This window comes from Oncorhynchus nerka, linkage group LG15, assembly GCF_034236695.1.
Source record: "Oncorhynchus nerka isolate Pitt River linkage group LG15, Oner_Uvic_2.0, whole genome shotgun sequence".
Classification (NCBI taxonomy): domain Eukaryota; kingdom Metazoa; phylum Chordata; class Actinopteri; order Salmoniformes; family Salmonidae; genus Oncorhynchus; species Oncorhynchus nerka.
The window spans coordinates 44270487-44290853 of NC_088410.1; the positions used below are offsets into that span (position 1 = coordinate 44270487).

General features: G+C 41.4%; 1 protein-coding gene across 1 annotated transcript; it reads right to left on the minus strand.

The window, feature by feature from the left end:
• Positions 1-723: 723 nt before the first annotated feature.
• On the minus strand, positions 724-13254 carry lyar (Ly1 antibody reactive homolog (mouse)). Its single transcript, XM_029682478.2, has 8 exons — positions 12703-13254; positions 9414-9528; positions 9218-9325; positions 8966-9049; positions 4114-4462; positions 3916-3981; positions 1223-1308; positions 724-981 (listed from the first exon to the last, which is right to left on the minus strand). Exons 1-8 carry the CDS (start codon positions 12822-12824, stop codon positions 844-846), a joined length of 1068 nt encoding a protein of 355 aa, XP_029538338.2. The 5' UTR covers positions 12825-13254; the 3' UTR covers positions 724-843.
• Positions 13255-20367: the final 7113 nt, after the last annotated feature.

Consider the following 20367-nt stretch of genomic DNA (forward strand, 5'->3'; position numbering starts at 1 on the left):
AAACAAGTGTCTCTATTCAAATGAACATGTTGCAAACAGAGCGACTGCTTTTAAAAAGCAACAAATCCCCTTGAAAACAGCCTATTTGGCATGGATACGAGTCAGAAACAGTTATTCTAGTGTCAGAATTGACTACAGTGTAAATAATCATATTAAATCGTCAGTCATGTCCAAAAGAGTTTGGAACATCCGTACGTCACAATGGGTAAATTAAGGTTGGGTGCTGATTTGACAATGTCCATTTTCCCACTAACATGGGATGACCAGCTACGGTGATTGCGCTTTAACCAATAGCATAGACAGTGAGGCAGACCTGCCCAGCAGCTCTGACTTTCTTTACATAAGACAACATGTCTCATATTTTCTAACTTCAGAAATACTGCACTAAATACCTTAGTTAAATGTAAAATTGCTGAACTAAAACATCCTCGGCAAAAGCGTTAACATTTATTACGGAGTTCTTGAGTTATAGATTCTTTCTGGGGATTTTGAGGACATGAAATAGGCTAGTGTCTCATAGGGGACAAACATCATTAACCAAACGTGGAATTTTTCAGGAAGCACACCTCCAAGACTGAAATCTCATTTTCCTAATGAGCAACAGAAAAACATGTGCAAATTGGCATGTTCGGTGGCTCTTTACACTAAAGCCTGCATTGTTTCTAGTCTTAAAGAAACAAGACAACATTGGTGTCCAATTAAAAGTCAGTAAAGGGTTATGACTTGGTGTTCAAAAATGATTTAATCTTTCAGATGACGTCTTTAAAATGACACGCATACACCACTGAAGACGACGGTGAGTTGTTAAAACAGCCATGCTGGAATTCATGATCTACTTCACATCTACTTTACAAGTCTAACTTTGTCTTTTAATTCTCTAAACTTGGGGTTGCCTTTAATCTTCTTGTTGAACAGGGCGAGCAGCTCCTCTTCTGATTTGAAATTCCCCTCTCCGCTGAATGAGTAGTAAGCTGACAAAACCTGGAAGGAAAAATGAATTGTGCCATTAGTGAAAACAGTGACAATTACAATCATGACCATGTCATATCACTATTCTAGCCCTACAGGCATAATGTAAAATTGTTAAACATGCTGCTCCAGTAGTATGTATGAACTATATTTGATCAAATGTACAAATAAAAGTGAGATGCCAGAAAAGCTGACCTATAACTATCTTGTGTGACACACAATATTCATAGATGTCTGATTCAGATGAACATACCTTCTTCCTGAGTTTTTTCACCGCAAGTCCTTCTTCAGGAGATTGTTTTAAGACTGCCTTTATCGTTCCTTTCCAATTGAACTTGCCTGGAAGTCAAACAAGAGCATTAGCTGATCATGACTAATCAAATTGTATTGGACACATGCGCCAACTAGAACAGGTGTAGACTTCACAGTTACATGCTGTCTTACGAGCCCATTCCCAACAGTGCAGCGTTAAAAAGTAAGACAAATAAAAAAGGAAATAGTAGAACAAAAACAATAAAGACGCTATATACAAAGTGTACCAGTACAGAGTCAATGTGTAGGGGTACGAGGGAGTTGAGGTACAGTATTTACAGTGCATTAGGAAAGTATTCAGACCCCTTCTCTTTTTCCACATTTTGTTACGTTATAGCCTTATTCTAAAATTGATTAAATTGTACTTTTTCCCCTCATCAATCTACTACAATACCCCATAATGACAAAGTAAAAACAGGCTTTTAGAAGTTTTTGCACAAAAGAAACGAAATCTCACATTACGTAAGTATTCAGACCCTTTACTCAGTACTTTGTTAAAGCACTTTTGGCAGTGATTACAGCCACACGTCGTCTTGGGTATGACGCTACAAGCTTGGCACACCAGTTTTGGGGAGTTTCTTCCATTCTTCTCTGCACATCCTATCAAGCTGTCAGGTTAGAGCGTCGCTGCACAAGCTATTTTCGGGTCTCTCCAGAGATGTTTGATCGACTTCAAGTCTGGGCTCTGGCTGGGCCCCTCAAAGACATTGAGACTTGTTCCGAAGCCACTCCTGTGTTGTCTTGGCTATGTGTTTAGGTGAACCTTCACCCCAGTCTGAGGTCCTGAGCAGGTTTTCATCAAGGATCTCTGTACTTTGCTACGTTCATCTTTCCCTCGATCCTAACTAGTCTCCCAGTCGCTGCTGTGGAAAAACATCCCCACAGCATGATTCTGCCACCACCATGCTTCACCGTAGGGAGGGTGCCAGTTTTCCTCCAGATGTGACGATTGGCATTCAAGCCAAAGAGTTTACTCTTGGTTTCATCTGACCAGAGAATCTTGTTTCTCATGGCCTGAGTACATTAGGTGCCTTTTGGCAAACTCCAAGCAGGCTGTCATGTGCCTTTTACTGAGGATTGGCTTCCGTTTGGCCACTCCACCATAAAGGCCTGATTGGTGGAGTGCTGCAAAGATGGTTGTCTTTCTGGAAGGTTCTCCCATCTCCACAGAGGAACTCCGGCGATCTGCCAGAGTGACCATCATGTTCTTGGTCACCTCCCTTCTCCCCCAATTGCTGAATTTGGCCCGGTGGCCAGCTCTAGGAAGAGTCTTGCTTGTTCCAAACTTCTTCCATTTAAGAATGATGGAGGCCACTGTGTTCTTCGGGACCTTCAATGCTGCCGACATTTTTTGGTACCCTTCCCCAGATCTGTGCCTCAACACAATCCTGTCTCGAAGCTCTACAGACAATTCCTTCAACCTCATGGCTTGGTTTTTGCTCTGACATGCACTGTCAACTGTGGGACCTTATATAGACAGGTGTGTGCCTTTCCAAATCATGTCCAAACGATTGAATTCACCATAGCCGGACTCCAATCAAGTTGAAGAAACATCTCAAGGATGATCAATGGAAACAGGATGCACCGGAGCTCAATTTCTTGTCTCATGGCGAAGGGTCTGAATATTTATGTCAATAAGGTATCCATTTTTGCATTTTTTTAACACATTTGATAAAATTTCTACACCTGTTCTCGCTTTGCCATTGGATATTGTGTGTAGATTGACAAGGGAAAAAATGCATTTAAACCATTTTAGAATAAGGCTATAACGTAACAAAATGTGAAGAAAGGGAAGGGGTCTGAATACTTTCCTAATGCACTGTACATGTGGTTAGGGGTAAAAGTGACTAGGATATATAGTAAACAGAGTATCAGCAGCGTATGTGAAGTGTGAAAGTGTATGTGGCGTCAATATGAGTGTGTCTTTTGTGTGTGTAAGCGTATGTAGTGTCTGTGTTGGAGTGTCAATGAGTGTGTGCGTAGTCTAGTAAGTGTCCTTAGTGAATGTGCATATAGCCAGTGCAATGGAGTCAATGTAAAACAATGAGGATAAAGCAATAAATAAGAGGGGGAGGTTCAATGTAAATTGTAGCCATTTGATGAACTGTTTAGCAGTCTTACTGCTTGGAAGCTGTTCAGGTGCCTTTTGGGGTCACAGACTTGGCGCTCCAGTACCGCTTGCTGTGCGGTAGTAGAGAACAGTCTATGACTTGGGTGGCTTGAGTCTTACTACATGCATGACAATTTAAAATTAAAGGTGCTTTTGTCTGATATCTAATAATCACTGTTTCCAACTATTATTGAAAGCACATTTATGTATGCCTACTCTGCAGCAAAGGGATGTGTCAACACTGTCCCCTGGTGGCAACATTTTGAAAATGTAAAAAACTGAGGTAATGACCTAAGTCCAATGTGCGTCCCAATTCTCCACTCTTCTCAAAGTGTGCACCCTTCTCGGGCATGGATTTAACAAAGTTGAAAACTCCCTCCAGCCAATGCTTTTCAATCCATGAAAGGGCCATGTGCAAGTGCACACTTCGGGAAAACAATGTGGTGAATTTGGATGGAGCCCAAGTCTTTTCTCACTATGAAAACTATGCAGGACAATGAGCACATTCCCAGAATAACTGGTACCTTTGGAACTTGCTTCTCCTGCAGCACCCTCTGCCTCCTCCTCAGCCGCCTCTGTGTTTTGGTCATCTGGAAGGTAGAATAAAAAGAAACGGAATCAAAGACTAATGTGCATTTTCCAACAGCAAGTGTGAAGAAGAGCAGAAACGCAGAGTGTCACACTCACTTGAGAAAAGAACCCCCTGAAAATGTGTTATATACCTTCGGAACTGTCCTTTTTACTGGTCTTCCGTTTCTTGGTGGTCACCTCTCCTCCAGCATCGTGGCCTTTTTGCTCCCCATCTTCCTCAGAACTCCTCTTCCTTTTCTTGTCCTTTCGTTTGCCTGCGCTTGCTTCCTCCTCCTCGGTGCTACCGTTCTCCGGGGCTTTCTTTTCTTTCTTCCCGCTTTTCTTTTGTCTTGCCTCTTTGCGCTCACGCTTGTTCAACTTCTTCTTCTCTGGTGGTGGCTCCTCCGATGCGCCATTCTGATGGCTCTCATTAGTCTCGGTCTTGCTTTCAGCAACAGACTGCCTGGGTTCCTCAGTCTGATTCGGGGCTTCGGGAGCCAGCTAAAATCAAAAGTTTATTCATATAACATTGCTTTGAATTATGAAAATTAAATCAATTGCTTTAGTTAACGTCACATGATTTGTAAAAATACACATTGATTCTGTTTAATATATCATATAAACTGAGTGGACAAAACATTAGGAACACCTTCCTAATATTGAGTTACACCCCCCTTTGCACTCAGAACAGCCTCAATTTGTCAGGGCATGGACTGTACAAGGTGTCGAAGGCGTTCCACAGGGACGCTTGCCCATGTTGACTCCAATGCTCCCCAAAGCTGTGTCAAGTTGGCTGGATGTCCTTTGGGTGGTGGACCATTATTGATACATACAGGAAACTGTTGTGTGAAAAACCCACCAGTGTTGCAGTTCTTAACACATAAACCGGTGTGCTTGGCACCTACTACCATACTCCATTCAAAGGCACTTAAATCTTTTGTCTTGCTCATTCACCCTCAGAATGCACGATTTATCGGTAAGCATATTGGAATCGGACAATATTAGCTAAAAATGCCAACATCGGCCTGACGTCTAGATTAACATCGATGTGCAAAACCAATGTCAAAGCTGACTAACCTAGCCCACGTCTGCTGTGTGGATCTATTTTTTTGAAGTGTCAAAGGAAGATGACGAAATGTCCATATGCAACGTCTGTGTTGCTATTATTTCCCGAGGAGGGGAGAAAGTGAAATCTGTCAATGCCACAAACCTAATTACTAATTTGAAAGTGCATCACCCCCAGACAACTAAACAAGTTCAAGTCGAGCAGTCATTAGAAAGAGACAATTCAAAGACGAAATCCATTAACGCCAAGATAACCTAATTCATTACCCTTAAACATTAACCGTTATCTATCGTGGATGATGTTAGCTTTCGCCGACTGGTTGAGCACCTCGAGCCCCGGTACACACATCTAAGTAGGCGCTATTTTTCAGATGTTGCCCTACCAGAGTTAGATAGTATTGTTGAAACACACAGCCATGAGCTACTTGCTATGGGCGTCACTGCTATTAGCTTCATGACTGACATTTGGACCAGCGACGTCAGCCCCATGAACATGCTGAGTCTGACAGCACAGTGGGTCGACGAGAATTTCGTACTGAGGAAAGCCAGATTTTTTTTTAATGAATTAAAGAAAATATTTTTTATACCTTTCTTTAACTAGGCAAGTCAGTTAAGAACACATTCTTATTTTCAATGACGGCCTAGGAACGGTGGGTTAACTGCCTCATTCAGGGGCAGAACGACATATTTTCACCTTGTCAGCTCAGGGGATTAAATATTGCAACCTTACAGTTAACTAGTTCACCAACTACTTTGCAGACAAGAGTTCAATGTGTCAAATCGGAGGGCATGCTGTCCGGTCCTCTGGCAGTCTCCATGGGGGTGCCACAGGGTTCAATTCTCGGGCCGACTCTTTTCTCTGTATATAACAATGATGTTGCTCTTGCTGCGGGTGATTCCCTGATCCACCTCTACGCAGACGACACCATTCTGTATACTTCCGGCCCGTCCTTGGACACTGTGTTATCTAACCTCCAAACGAGCTTCAATGCCATACAACACTCCTTCCGTGGCCTCCAACTGCTGTTAAACGCTAGTAAAAACCAAATGCATGCTTTTCAACCGTTCGCTGCCTGCACCCGCACGCCTGACTAGCATCACCACCCTGGATGGTTCCGACCTAGAATATGTGGACATCTATAAGTACCTAGGTGTCTGGCTAGACTGTAAACTCTCCTTCCAGACTCATATCAAACATCTCCAATCTAAAATCAAATCTAGAATCGGCTTTCTATTCCGCAACAAAGCCTCCTTCACTCACGCCGCCAAACTTACCCTAGTAAAACTGACTATCCTACCGATCCTCGACTTCAGCGATGTCATCTACAAAATAGCTTCCAATACTCTACTCAGCAAACTGGATGCAGTTTATCACAGTGCCATCCGTTTTGCTACTAAAGCACCTTATACCACCCACCACTGCGACCTGTATGCTTTCGTCGGCTGGCCCTCGCTACATATTCGTCGCCAGACCCACTGGCTCCAGGTCATCTACAAGTCCATGCTAGGTAAAGCTCCGCCTTATCTCAGTTCACTAGTCACGATGGCAACACCCACCCGTAGCACGCGCTCCAGCAGGTGTATCTCACTGATCATCCCTAAAGCCAACACCTCATTTGGCCGCCTTTCATTCCAGTTCTCTGCTGCCTGTGACTGGAACGAATTGCAAAAATCGCTGAAGTTGGAGACTTTTATCTCCCTCACCAACTTCAAACATCTGCTATCTGAGCAGCTAACTGATCGCTGCAGATGTACATAGTCTATCGGTAAATAGCCCACCCAACTTTACCTACCTCATCCCCATACTGTTTATATTTACTTTTCTGCTCTTTTGCACACCAATATCGCTACCTGTACATGACCATCTGATCATTTATCACTCCAGTGTTAATCTGCAAAATTGTAATTATTCCCCTACCTCCTCATGCCCTTTGCACACAATGTATATAGACTCTCTTTTTTTCCTACTGTGTTATTGACTTGTTAATTGTTTACTCCATGTGTAACTCTGTGTTGTCTGTTCACACTGCTATGCTTTATCTTGGCCAGGTCGCAGTTGCAAATGAGAACTTGTTCTCAACTAGCCTACCTGGTTAAATAAAGGAGAAAAAAAGAAAAAAAATCCAAAGCAATTAACGACCTGCCTCTCTCTCGTTGCACTCGAATGCAGTAAGCCAAGGTAATTTGCTAGCTAGCATTAAACTTATCTTATAAAAACAAATCAATCATAATCACTGGTTAACTACACATGGTTGATGATATTACTAGATATTATCTAGCGTGTCCTACGTTGCATATAATCTGACTGAGCATACAAGTATCTAAGTATCTGACTGAGCGGTGGTAGGCAGAATCAGGCACGTAAACATTAATTCAAACAGCACTTTCGTGCGTTTTTCCAGCAGCTCTTCGTTGTGCATCAAGCATTGCGCTGTTTATGACTTCAAGCCTATCAACTCCCGAGATGAGGCTCGTGTAACCGAAGTGAAATGGCTAGCTAGTTAGCACTCGCTAATAGCGTTTCAAACGTCACTCGCTCTGAGCCTTCTAGTAGTTGCTCTGCATGGGTAACGCTGCTTCGAGGGTGGCTGTTGTCGTTGTGTTGCTAGTTCGAGCCCAGGGAGGAGCGAGGAGAGGGACAGAAGCTACACTGTTACACTGGCAACACCAAAGTGCCTATAAGAACATCCAATAGTCAAAGGTTAATGAAATACAAATGGTATAGAGGGAAATAGTCCTATAATTCCTATAATAACTACAACCTAAAACCTCTTACCTGGGAATATTGAAGACTCATGATAAAAGGAACCACCAGCTTTCATATGTTCTCATGTTCTGAGCAAGGAACTTAAACGTTAGCTTTCTTACATAGCACATATTGCACATTTACTTTCTTCTCCAACACTTTGTTTTTACATTATTTAAACCAAATTGAACATGTTTCATTATTTACTTGAGGCTAAATTGATTTTATTGATGCATTATATTAAGTTAAAATAAGTGTTCATTCAGTATTGCTGTAATTGTCATTATTACAAATACATTAAAAATATATATATATATATGTTTATTTTTTAAATATTTTTTCTAAATATTTTTTTTTATTTTAATCGGCCGATTAATCGGCATCGGCTTTTTCGGTCCTCCAATAATCGGTATCTGCGTTGAAAAATCATAATCGGCCGACCTCTAGTTTGAACCTTGGAAACATGAACACACTCCTAGCTCCACTGACTCGAGAAATATGCTCATCAACTGCATCTGCAGCAGACGTGATACCCTCTGACATGGCATTAAAAAGCCTGCTCAACAAAACACAGACCGTGTTGTTAAAACTTGCAAAAGTACTCTACAAGAGGCTGTGAACAAGCGATTCAGTGGCATTCTCTCTGAGCCTCTTTACTGTGTCGCCACCATGTTCGATGCTAGGTACAGGGACCACTACTTCGAAGCAGACAAGAAACAGGGTTTACGTGAAATGTTACAGACAGTTGGACAAGATGGAAAAGGACACAGTGACAGTGCACACCGAGGAAGAGGACCCACGACAGAAGAGGCCACAGACAGACAGAGCTGAAACATCACTGCTTGACATGTATGATGAAATTCTGGTTGAGAATGAAACGACTGAACAAATGAACAACGAAACAGCACAGCAAGTAAGTGAAAGAAATAGGTTTTGATTATGTTTTACTGGTAATAGGGACATACGTAAATGCCAACAAAATAACCTTTGGCCAGTGTGTGTGTTTCAACTATTTAACTGTACTAGAATGCTTAAAAGGCTGCTTAAAAATGTAATATTGGGTATCGGTATTGTGGTTTTTGGCAAGGAAAATATCGGTATCTGCCAAAAATTATAATATCGGTGCATCCCTAGATAAGTGTTTGCTAAATGACCCTAATTATGTTAACACCCTTCCTTTAAGAGATACTCACGCTGCTGGTTGCTGCTGAAAAGATGTCCCACACCTGGTCATGCAGCGTGGGATTGTGGATCTTCAGACTGTTCTTCATCCAGTTCTGATGGAGTGAGCACCACGTGACAGCATTATTACAACAGAGTGATTTAACATTTCAGCAAGCCAAAAATAAAATAGCAGTAAACGGACACTGCGGGCCAGCACAAAGTCACGCACCACTGACAATAAACGGACCATCATATCCTTAGCAACCATAGAAATAACCAACCTGGAACTTTGACTTCTTTCGTGGGACGTTGTCATACGAACTGACTTGATTTAGAACATCTTTCAGCTTGGCACCAATTCCTGGTTTGTTCATGGCTTCTTGGATCCTCTATGGAAAAATCTCATCCATTAATCATCTACTCCACAAAGTGCTGAGAAACAAAAGAGGGAACTCAGATGAACGATCAATTTCTCACTTGAATCCATTGTTGCTGTTTGACATCCCCTTTGTTGGACTTAGCCTCATAGCCCTTGCCCCCATACTTCTGATCCTCGCTGATGCATTTGATGTGGTTCTTGTAGTCATTTCCCCTGTTGGGGGAAGACATAGAATAGCTATGTACCCATCATAATCATTTACCTGTTCAACGTGTGATGTTGGCTGGAACCAGTATATGTGTTTGAGACAAAGCACAGATTCAAACTCCCATTCACCAGCTCTGCAAGTGTTACGTCAAAACACGTTTGTTGATCGCAAAATATGGAGTTTCACTAAGCAGCCATCTTCATTTACTCCAATTACGGCTGGTATCTATCCCAATACCTAATCAGTTTAGTCCTAGTTATACGGTGCCTATAGAAAGTATTCATACCCCTTGACTTATTCCACATTTATTTTGTTGTGTTATAGCCTGAATTCAAAATGGATTCAATAGATTTTTTCCCTCACCCAACGACACACAATACCCCATAATGACAATGTGAACCCGAGATAATACACGTTATACGTTAGAATCACCTTTGGCAGCAATTACAGCTGTGAGTCTTTCTGGGTAAGTCTCAGAGCTTTGCACACCTGGATTGTACAATACTTGCCCATTATTCTTTTTAAAATTATCCTGTCATATTTGTTGATCATGGATAGAAATCATTCAACTCTTCACATACATTTTCAAGCACATTTAGGTTAAAAAACAATTCACTCAAGTGTAGATTTGGCCTTTTGTTTTAGGTTATTGTCCTGCTGAATTAAATCTCCCAGTATCTGGTGTAGAGGTCGACCGATTAATCAAAACGGCCGATTTCATGTTTTCATAACAATCGGTCATCGGCATTTTTGGACACAGATTATGGCCGATTACATTGAACTCCACGAGGAGACTGCATGGCAAGTTGACTACCTGTTATGCGAGTGCAGCAAGGAGCCAAGGTAAGGTGCTAGCTAGCATTAAACTTGTCTTATAAAAAACAATCAATCTTATTAACACAATCACTAGTTAACTACACATGGTTGATGATATTACTAGTTTGTTTATCTAGCTTGTCCTGTGTTGCATATAATCAATGCGGTGCCTGAAAGTGTGTCACTTCTCTTGCGTTCAGTGTAAGCAGAGTCAGGGTATATGTAGCAGTTTGGGTCGCCTGGTTCGTTGCGAACTGTGTGAAGACCATTTCTTCCTAACAAAGACCGTAATTAATTTGCCAGAATTTTACATAATTATAACATGACATTGAAGGTTGTGCAATGTAACAGCAATATTTAGACTTGGGGTTGTCACCTGTTCAATAAAATACGGAGCGGTTCCGTATTTCACGGAAAGAATAAACTTTTTATTTTTGAAATTATAGTTTCCGGATTTGACCATATTAATTACCTAAGCCTCGTATTTCTGTGTGATTATATATTATAATTAAGTCTATGATTTGATATTTGATAGAGCAGTCTGACTGAGCGGTGGTAGACAGCAGCAGGCTCGTAAGCATTCATTCAAACCAAACTTTCCTCCGTTCACCAGCAGCTTTTCACAATGCTTGAAGCACAGCGCTGTTTGACTTCAAGCCTATCAACTCCCGAGATTAGGCTGGAAATACTATAGTGCCTATAAGAACATCCAATAGTCAAAGGTATGCGAAATACAAATGGTATAGAGAGAAATAGTCCTATAATAACTACAACCTAAAACTTCTTAACTGGGAATATTGAAGACTCATGTTAAACGGAACCACCAGCTTTCATTTGTTCTCATGTTCTGAGCAAGGAACTTAAATGTTAGCTTTTTTACATGGCACATATTGCAATTTTACTTTCTTCTCCAACACTGTGTTTTTGCATTATTTAACCAAATTTTACAAGTTTACTTATTTATTTGAGACTAAATTGATTTGATGTATTATATTAAGTTAAAATAATAATTCTTAAGTGTTAAGTGTTCATTCAGTATTGTTGCAATTGTCATTATTACAAATATATATATATTTTTTTTAATGTCCGATTAATCAGTATCGGCTTTTTTTGGTCCTCCAATAATCGGTATTGGTATTGAAAAATCGGTCGGCCTCTAACATATACACATATTTTTTAAACACATATTTAACCCTTTTTTAAGGTAGCACAACACTGCCTTCATACTTCCATTTGTTTGTTTTTTAAACCAGTAACGGTTACCTTCAGACTAGTCCCGTGACACACCATCGTGTTTGTGACAGTCTCCCATTTCCTTAGAGTGGACATAATAGTGCCCTGACCAAGACCAGACTGATAGCACACATTACACCAGTTTTAAGGTCTCTTCACTGGGTGCCTGTGAGTTTTAATTAATTGTAAGATTCTTCTATTGGTTTTTAAATCAATCCACTATTGTGCAACCCAATACATGTCAGATATGCTTTTAAGTTATGCACCCAGTAGGTCCCTCTGGCACTGGCCTTTTAACTATCCCAAAGCCTAGGACCAAAATGCACAACAATGCACCCTTTAGTTACTATGCCCTCAGCCTCTCGAATAACCTGCAAGAGAACCTAAGGGGGGGGACAAAACTGGAAATATTTAAAAGAGATCTTAAAACTCATCTTGTTTAGCTTTGCTTTCCATATGTCACGTTTTTTTTTTAAATTAAGTTTGTTGTTGAGGTAATAGAGCTTTTCCCCCCTCAATTTTTTGCCTGTGAGTCACATTGCTTTGCATTCCATGTCTGAAATGTGCTGTATAAATACAGCTTGATTTGATACCTGGTGTATATTGCCAGTGATCGTTACTCAATTGTGTATTTATTATTACATGTTATTAACTTTCTATTATTTCGTATACTTTCTTTCTCTGCATAGTTTGGAAGGGCCCGTAAGTAAGCATTTCACTGTTAGTCTACATCTGTGTTTTACGAAGTATTTGATGAATGCAATTAGACTTTTATGTACTTCCAAATAAGGTCTAAATAAAAATGCACAAGCAACCTAAAAAGTGCCTCTTCGGCAGCCCCAATGCATACATTTTTATTGTGACCTTTTTTGAAAGTACATATCAGCCGTAACGGGAGTGAATTAAGATAGTTACTCAGCGAAACTCCATATGTAGTGATCAACGAACGTATTTTAACGTTATAACGCTTACACAGCTAGTGAATGAGAGCTTCAATCGGAGCCTTTTGGGCGTTAGAGGTGTCTAAACGCAGACAGATACTGGTTCAATGTTGGCTATGCAAAGCAAGCAACCAAACTGCGATGTACCCAACACAGCAAGAAGGGAAAAAAACATTCACAAGCACTTACCAAAAGTCTTTCCCGCAGTCAATGCATGACAAAATTTCACATCCACGGCACATGTTCACATGTTTTTCGACTTGGGCTTTCTTTAGTGATTCACCACACGCATTGCACGTGAAGAAGACCATGTTGGACTAACGTTAGCTGATACTACCGTTCTTTTAAGTCTCAATGAATACTACCAACTAACACAAGTCAATGAACTCAACAAAACAAATTCCTTTTGGACAACGTTGCCTTGCTTGCTATATACTATTCCAAATGACGTTTTAATCGATACAGAGTGAGACACATGGCATGGGCCAACAATTCCTGAACTAACTTACGTACGTTAGCCGGCTAGCTAGCTTACTCTAATCATGCAAGGAACAAGCTTGTTACTTACTAAGTTACAACGGCATTTCAAACGAACATTGTGTCATATTAATTATATGAAGCTACTACACAGGTCATTAGCTGTAGTAGCAATACTAAGACGTTGGAGAAAAACCCATGTAGGTTCGTCAGTGCAAAAGTTTTAAAACACGCGACTTCTTTCAAGCCAGGAAGTGTTACATTATTTACCTTCCGGAAAGGCGGCAGATGTTTTTGAGGAGTTCCAGTTCATGGCATGAAGGCCCAGATTGACAAAACCTTCTTAATTAATCCTCCTGTTGTGTTCGTTTCATGTTAATTAATTCTGTGTTCCCAGTCCAAAATGACCGCCCCATTATAGCTGATTATAAATCTATAATGATACATATATTATTACCTAATGTTGTGTTAGATCTTTTTAATCAACTTAAGTTATTGTGAACATTACAAGTTTTGAACTTCTATTTGCTATTTATGGCCTGTAGACCTCATTGACCTCATTGAGTAAAAAAAGCATAATGTATGGATTATTTTGACTATAAAAATACTCAGATGAAATATATTGTGCTATTTATCATAGACTACTTTGTGTCAACGTTTAATAAGGACATTTGTTTTGAAACCATTTCAAATGTTTAAATAGTGGCACAAAATAACATCTGTTGTGTTCACGGTCAAAACTGACCGGTATGATTTTATAAGTAAAGAAAGGACATAGGCCCAAAACTACACATGACAACTTTACCATATTACAAAATGAATGTCTGAACACATTAAAGAACAACAGTAACAATAACAGTATTACTAACAATAACAAAAACATTCAAATGTTCACAAGCTGTCAATCAATGGTGGTTACATTTTGTGTGTTCTCGTGCACATGTTGGACAATCCCTGGTGGTTGTTGCATGTGCCTTGCAAATATATGCACTGGAGTTATGGCACATAATGCTCGTTTTGACATCTCTTTTGCACCTCTTCCTTTTGTCTCTTCTGTCTCTGGTGGCCATAGATCTTGCTTCTGGCCCTTGTATATTTCTCACCAATCCAGCCGAGGATGGTGTTTGAGGAAGATGTTGACGCCTTTGAATGAGGGGTGCCACCATGGCTTTCCCCAACTCTTCAAGGAATAGTCTCCTCTTGAAGAATTTCCCCTGCTTCCAGCCTGGATTCACCTTCATCCACACCACAAACGCGTTGTCGGCCGACACATCTAGGATGTTGAAGAACACCACCATGGGCCAACGTGCCATCATCCTCTTACAAGAGTATGTGTCAGTAACCTGTAAAAGTAGAACAATCAGTAAATAAAATAATGACTACATGCAATTGATACTTCATGTCTTGCATGGTAACGTGAAAAATTGCATCAAGCGAATATTTACATATTCAAATGAATAGAATTCACTCCATATTGTTCACAAATTCAATGAGCATTTCACCAAACAACAACATGTCTTATTTTTTATGGTGCAGATAAAACAATCTGGTAATAGGAAAAAAAGTACATGAGACTTGAAAGATAAAAAGTAACATACCGTATCAAATTTGTCAACTCCCCCTTTGTTCCTGTTCTAATCCAGGACAGCGTTGGACTTCTTGTCCTCCCTGGTACTCACAGCGACATCCCTGTGCAGAGTTGTCATCAGAAGCACGTTCTTATTTTTCTTCGGGCAGTAGGACACGAGTGTGTGTATCGGTGAAGGTAAATTGAGAGGGAAAACGATCCCTGTCCTTGGTAGTGAATAAGGCAGGAGGCAACTCAGGCTTGTTCCTCCTGACCGAGCCCACCATGGTCATTGTTTGGGGGAGTAGCTCCTGACCATGAGAATATGAGGTGAAGAAATTGTCACGTTATGTTGTGCCCCTGGAGACCTGCAGTCATTTCCAGGACCACCCGCTTCCCCTGGTTCCTTTCGGGAACACCGTCAGCAGGTATCCCGGTGTGAACCTGCATGTTCTAGGCATAACTTGTCCTGGCATCACATGCTGCCCATATCTTTATTCCATATTTTGACGGTTTGCTTGGCATGTACTGTTTGAATTGGCAGTGTTCCCTAAAAGCGACCAGACACTCATCCACTGTGATGTCTGGACTTGGGTTATAGATGAGTGGCAGCCACTCCATCCACTTGTGCCAAATCTCTCTGATCGCTGCCAGCTTGTCTTGTTGACGGAGGCCTGGTCTTGTATCACGGTTGTCGAAGCGAATCACCCGTGACAACACGTGAAATAGTGGCACAAAAAATTGGCAGACCAGACTCTGCATCCCATAAACTGGTGGTAGATTAGTTACTGGATCTGTACCAACCAGCCAAAATCAAGAGACCCACGTATGCTTGGATGTCTGTCCGGTGTACCTCCTTCCAGTTGTCTTTGTAAACGTGTCTCCCCTCCAAGTTTCTCATGTTTATCACTATAGTTTCGATGGACTCTGTCAGGAACAGCTCGAAGCAGGATTTTATGTCATCAACCTGGGATATGACGTATCTCGATGGCCCTGGGGTCATCCTGATAACATTTTCAGCCGACAGCCGACCTCTCAGGTGGGGATGAAGACCAGGACAAATTCCCATTCTCTGACCGGAATGTAACAACAACCTCAGCAGGGCCCTCTTCCTCATCACTGGATTGTTCCACATCGGTAGTCTCTTGGTCTTGATCATATTCGGTATTGCATTCAACTTCTGACACTTCTTCCTCTAATGCATCTCCACTGTCAGTTTCCTGGCTTCTCTCCTCCTCACCAGTGTCATGATCAAAGATATGATCAAGAGCCTCACATACAGTATATCGTTTGGTCATTGGGCTGCCACAGAATTAATTGTGAGCAAGACATGAAAAAAGCTTTATATACCAGAGCTGCGAGAAAAGTTCCATATATTATTGAAACAATGTTGCGATTGTTTGTGAGAATGCCAACAGGTGTGGTTCCCGTGGGGGAAAGATTATTTTTGGGAAAGGTCCCCTTGGGGTTTGCCATGGAAGCCAAGAAGGGGAGTGAGGTGTGTGTGTGTGTGTGCTCAAACACACATGCATGTGGGGGTCTGGGAGAAGAAGTGTGTCCATCTGATGAATGTGCATGTGCCTGAACTCAATTTTATACACTAATTGTAGTCTCACCAATTCATTTCTAATGACTGGTCATTTTTGACCGGGAACACCACAGGTGTACAAAAGTTAAATAAAACCCAAAATGTAGTGAAAATCATCTAAATGTATTTTGTGTGTTCAGATGCCCTGTGTGGACAAAGTCATTGAACCTTATGGCAATCAGATTAAATCAACTACATTTTTCAGAGAGAAAACATGTAAATAGGTCCAATTCGACTGGAAAACAACAGGGGGGTTAAGAAGAAATAACTTCTTAACAGCCATTTTTTCCTTAACTATAGACTTAAGAAGGAAGTTAAGCAAAGTTGCTATTCCTCAAAAAGGTTATTGGACATTTCTATGTTTCTCCTTAAGCAAAAAGTTAATGGAAATGTTCGTAGATCCAAAACAGCCAAACTCAGGGCAGTGAGAGAAAAAGCTAATGAAAGCAATTTTTTAACTCACTCACAAACTTAATTTGAAAGTTTCAGTATTTATTATTTTAAACCCAAGAACATGTTTTAGAACAGTAATATCAGTCACATAATTAGTTAAATAAAGTCCAAATGTGTCACACCCTGACCATAATTTGCTTTGTATGTTTCTATGTTTTGTTTGGTCAGGGTGTGATCTGAGTGGGCATTCTATGTTGTGTGTCTAGTTTGTCTGTTTCTGTGTTTGGCCTGATATGGTTCTCAATCAGAGGCAGGTGTTAGTCATTGTCTCTGATTGGGAACCATATTTAGGTAGCCTGTTTGGTGTTGGGTTTTGTGGGTGATTGTCTCCTGTGTCAGTGTTTGTACCACACGGGACTGGTTTCGGGTTTTCACATTTATTGTTTTGTAGTTTGTTCATGTATAGTTTTTCTTATTAAAGAACCATGAACTTCAACCATGCTGCGTATTGGTCCGCCTCTCCTTCCCAGGAAGAACCCCGTTACAAAATGTGTGCAATCTAAGTGTCACATAATCTGACACATGATCTCAGTATATATAAACCTGTTCTGAAAGGCCCCAGAGTCTGCAACACCACAACGCAAGGGGCACCACCAAGCAAGTGGCACCATGAAGACCAAGGAGCTCTCCAAACATGTCAGGAACTAAGTTGTGGAGAAGTACAGATCAGGGTTGGGTTATAAAAAAATATCAGAAACTTTGAACATCCAACGGAGCACTATTAAATCCATTATCAAAAATGGAAAGAATATGGCACCACAACAAACCTGCCAAGAGAGGAGCGCCCACCAAAACTCACGGACCAGGCAAGGAGGGCATTAATCAGATAGGCAACAAAGAGACCAAAGATAACCCTGAAGGAGCTGCAAAGCACCACAGCAGAATTTGGAGTATCTGTCCATAGGACCCCTTTAAGCCGTACACTCCACAGAGCTGGGCTTTACAGAAGAGTGGCCCAAAAAAAGCCACTGCTTAAGGAAAAAAATAAGCAAACACATTTGGTGTTAACCAAAAGGCAGGTGGGAGACTCCCCAAACATATGGAAGAAGGTACTTTGGTCAGATAAGACCAAAATTGAGCTCTCTGACCATCAAGGAAAACGCTATGCAAACCCAACACCTCTCACCACCCCCCGAGAGCACCACCCCCACAGTGAAGCATGGTGGTGGCAACATCATGCTGTGGGGATGTTTTCATCAGCAGGGACTGGGGAATCTGGTCAGAATTGAAGGAATGCTAAATACAGGGACATTCTTGAGGGAAACCTGTTTCAGTCTACAAGAGATTTGAGACTTGGCTGGAGGTTCACCTTCCAATAGGACAATGACCCTAAGCATTCTGCTAAAGCAACACTTGAGTGGTTCAAGGGGAAACATTTAAATGTCTTGGAATGGCCTACTTAAAGCCAAGACTTCATTCCAGTTGAGAATCTGTGGTATGACTGAAAGATTGCTGTACACCATCTGAACCCATCCAACCTGAAGGAGCTGGAGCAGTTTTGCATTGAAGAATGGGCAAGAATCCCAGTGGCTAGATGTGCCAAGCTTATAGAGACATACCCCAAGAAACTTGCAGTTGTAATTGCTGCAAAAGGTGGCTCTACAAAATAATGACTTTGGGGGGGGGGTTATGCACGCTCAAGTTTTGTTTTTTTGTCTTATTTCTTGTTTGTTTCACAAAAACTATTTTGCATCTTCAAAGTGTCATGTTGTGTAAATCAAATGATACAACCCCCCCAAAATCCATTTTTATTCCAGGGTGTAAGGCAAGAAAATAGGAAAAATGCCTAGGGGGGTGAAGTTCCTGACTCTCCAGCGAAGTGTTCCGGAGGAGGTAAGCGGGGTTCTCGGAAGCCGAGATGCGCGCTACTGACAGCTGGATAACTGAGGGGCTGGGAGGTTACCCGTCGTGGTAGGCTGCCTAACAGACAACCTGCAGAATTGCTCCAGCAATGTATCCAGCGCGCGGTCATGGCGTTCGGCCAAGTTCTATAAACCTTCCATGACACCAAGAAGCAACTCCTCATGCCTTCCAATGGTGACTCATTGGGAGGAGGTGACGTAGCGGAGCTGGTCCGAGTCTGCTGGGTCAGTCATGGCCAGTCCGTACTATCAGACTTCAGGAGAAGATCCAGATGCAGACAGTTCAAAATAACAAATGTTTATTTACAAAACAGGGGGCAGGCAAACAACAGGTCTATGGCAGGCAGAGGTCAGTAATCCAGGGCAGAGTCCATAAGGTCAAAAACAGCAGGCAAGCTCAGGGTCAAGGCAGGCAGAATGGTCAAAAACCGGGAGAGCTAGAAAACAGGAACTAACAAGAAACAGGAGTACGGGAAAAACAGTGGTACGCTTGACGAAACTAGACAAACTGGCAACAGACAAACAGGGAACACAGGTATAAATGCACCAGGGATAATGGTGAAGATGGGCGACACCTGGAGAGGGGTGGAGACAACCACAAAGACAGGTGAAAAAGATCAAGTGTGACATACGCTCTGTATTTCCCACTGGCTGCCCCACCACCACAGAAAGCACAGAGCTAGGCTGAAACACCTGCATTTTGGAGCTGCCTTACTCAGTAAAACAAAAAAGAGACCATGTTTGTATTTTTGCAAACTGACATGTGACACGTATTAATGCCAAAATAATATTCCCCACCTGCCCTGAATGACAGGTCGCCACTGCCCATAACATGATGCATCCACCGCTATGCTTGAAAATATGGGAGTGGTACTCAGTAATGTGTTGCATCGGATTTGCCCAAACATAACACTTTGTATTCAAGAGAAAAAGTGAATTGCTTTGCCAATTATTTTGCTGTATTACTTTAGTACCTTGATGCAAACACAATGCATGTTTTGGAATATTTTTTATAGGCTTCCTTCTTTTCACTCTGTCAATTAGATTAGTATTGTGGAGTAATTACAATGTTATGATTCATCCTCAGTTTTCTCCAATCGCAGCCATTGATATTTGTAACTGTTTTAAAGTCACCAAGGAAATCCCTGGGCGTTTTCCTTCCTCTCCGGCAATTGATACTGTATAGGAAGGACACCTGTATATTTGTAGTGACTGGGTGTATTGATATACCATCCAAAGCTTGATTAATAATTTCACCATGCTCAAAGTGATATTCATGTCACGTTCTGACCTTTGTTTTAGTATGGTCAGGGCGTGAGTTGGGTGGGTTGTCTATGTTAGTTTGTCTATGATTTCCTATTTCTGTGTTTGGCCTGGTATGGTTCTCAATCAGAGGCAGCTGTCAATCGTTGTCCCTGATTGAGAACCATATTTAGGTAGCCTGTTTTCCATTGTGTTTTGTGGGTGGTTGTTTCCTGTTTAGTGTTTTTGGTTCACCTTTCAGGACTGTCTGTCTGTCTGTCTGTCTGTCTGTCTGTCTGTCTGTCTGTCTGTCTGTCTGTCTGTCTGTCTGTCGTGTTTGTTGTTTTGTCTAGTGTTGCATATTTCATTAAATAATATAAATACTTACCACCTGCACCTTGGTCCTCCTCTCCTTCCCCAGACGACAAGCGTTACAATTCATTGTCAGGTTAAAAACGTTTTTTTTTGTACCCATCTACCAATAGATGACCTTCTTTGCGAGGCATTGGAAAACATTTTTTATTAAATGTTCAGCTCAGTATCAATGTTTCTTTCTTTTGATTAGATTTAAAATAGTCTTTCAAAGTTTAGATGTAAAACCATGATCTCCCTAGACCTGCTCCCATGTGTTATCTCGTGCGTAGCCTATGCATGGGATGTAGGCT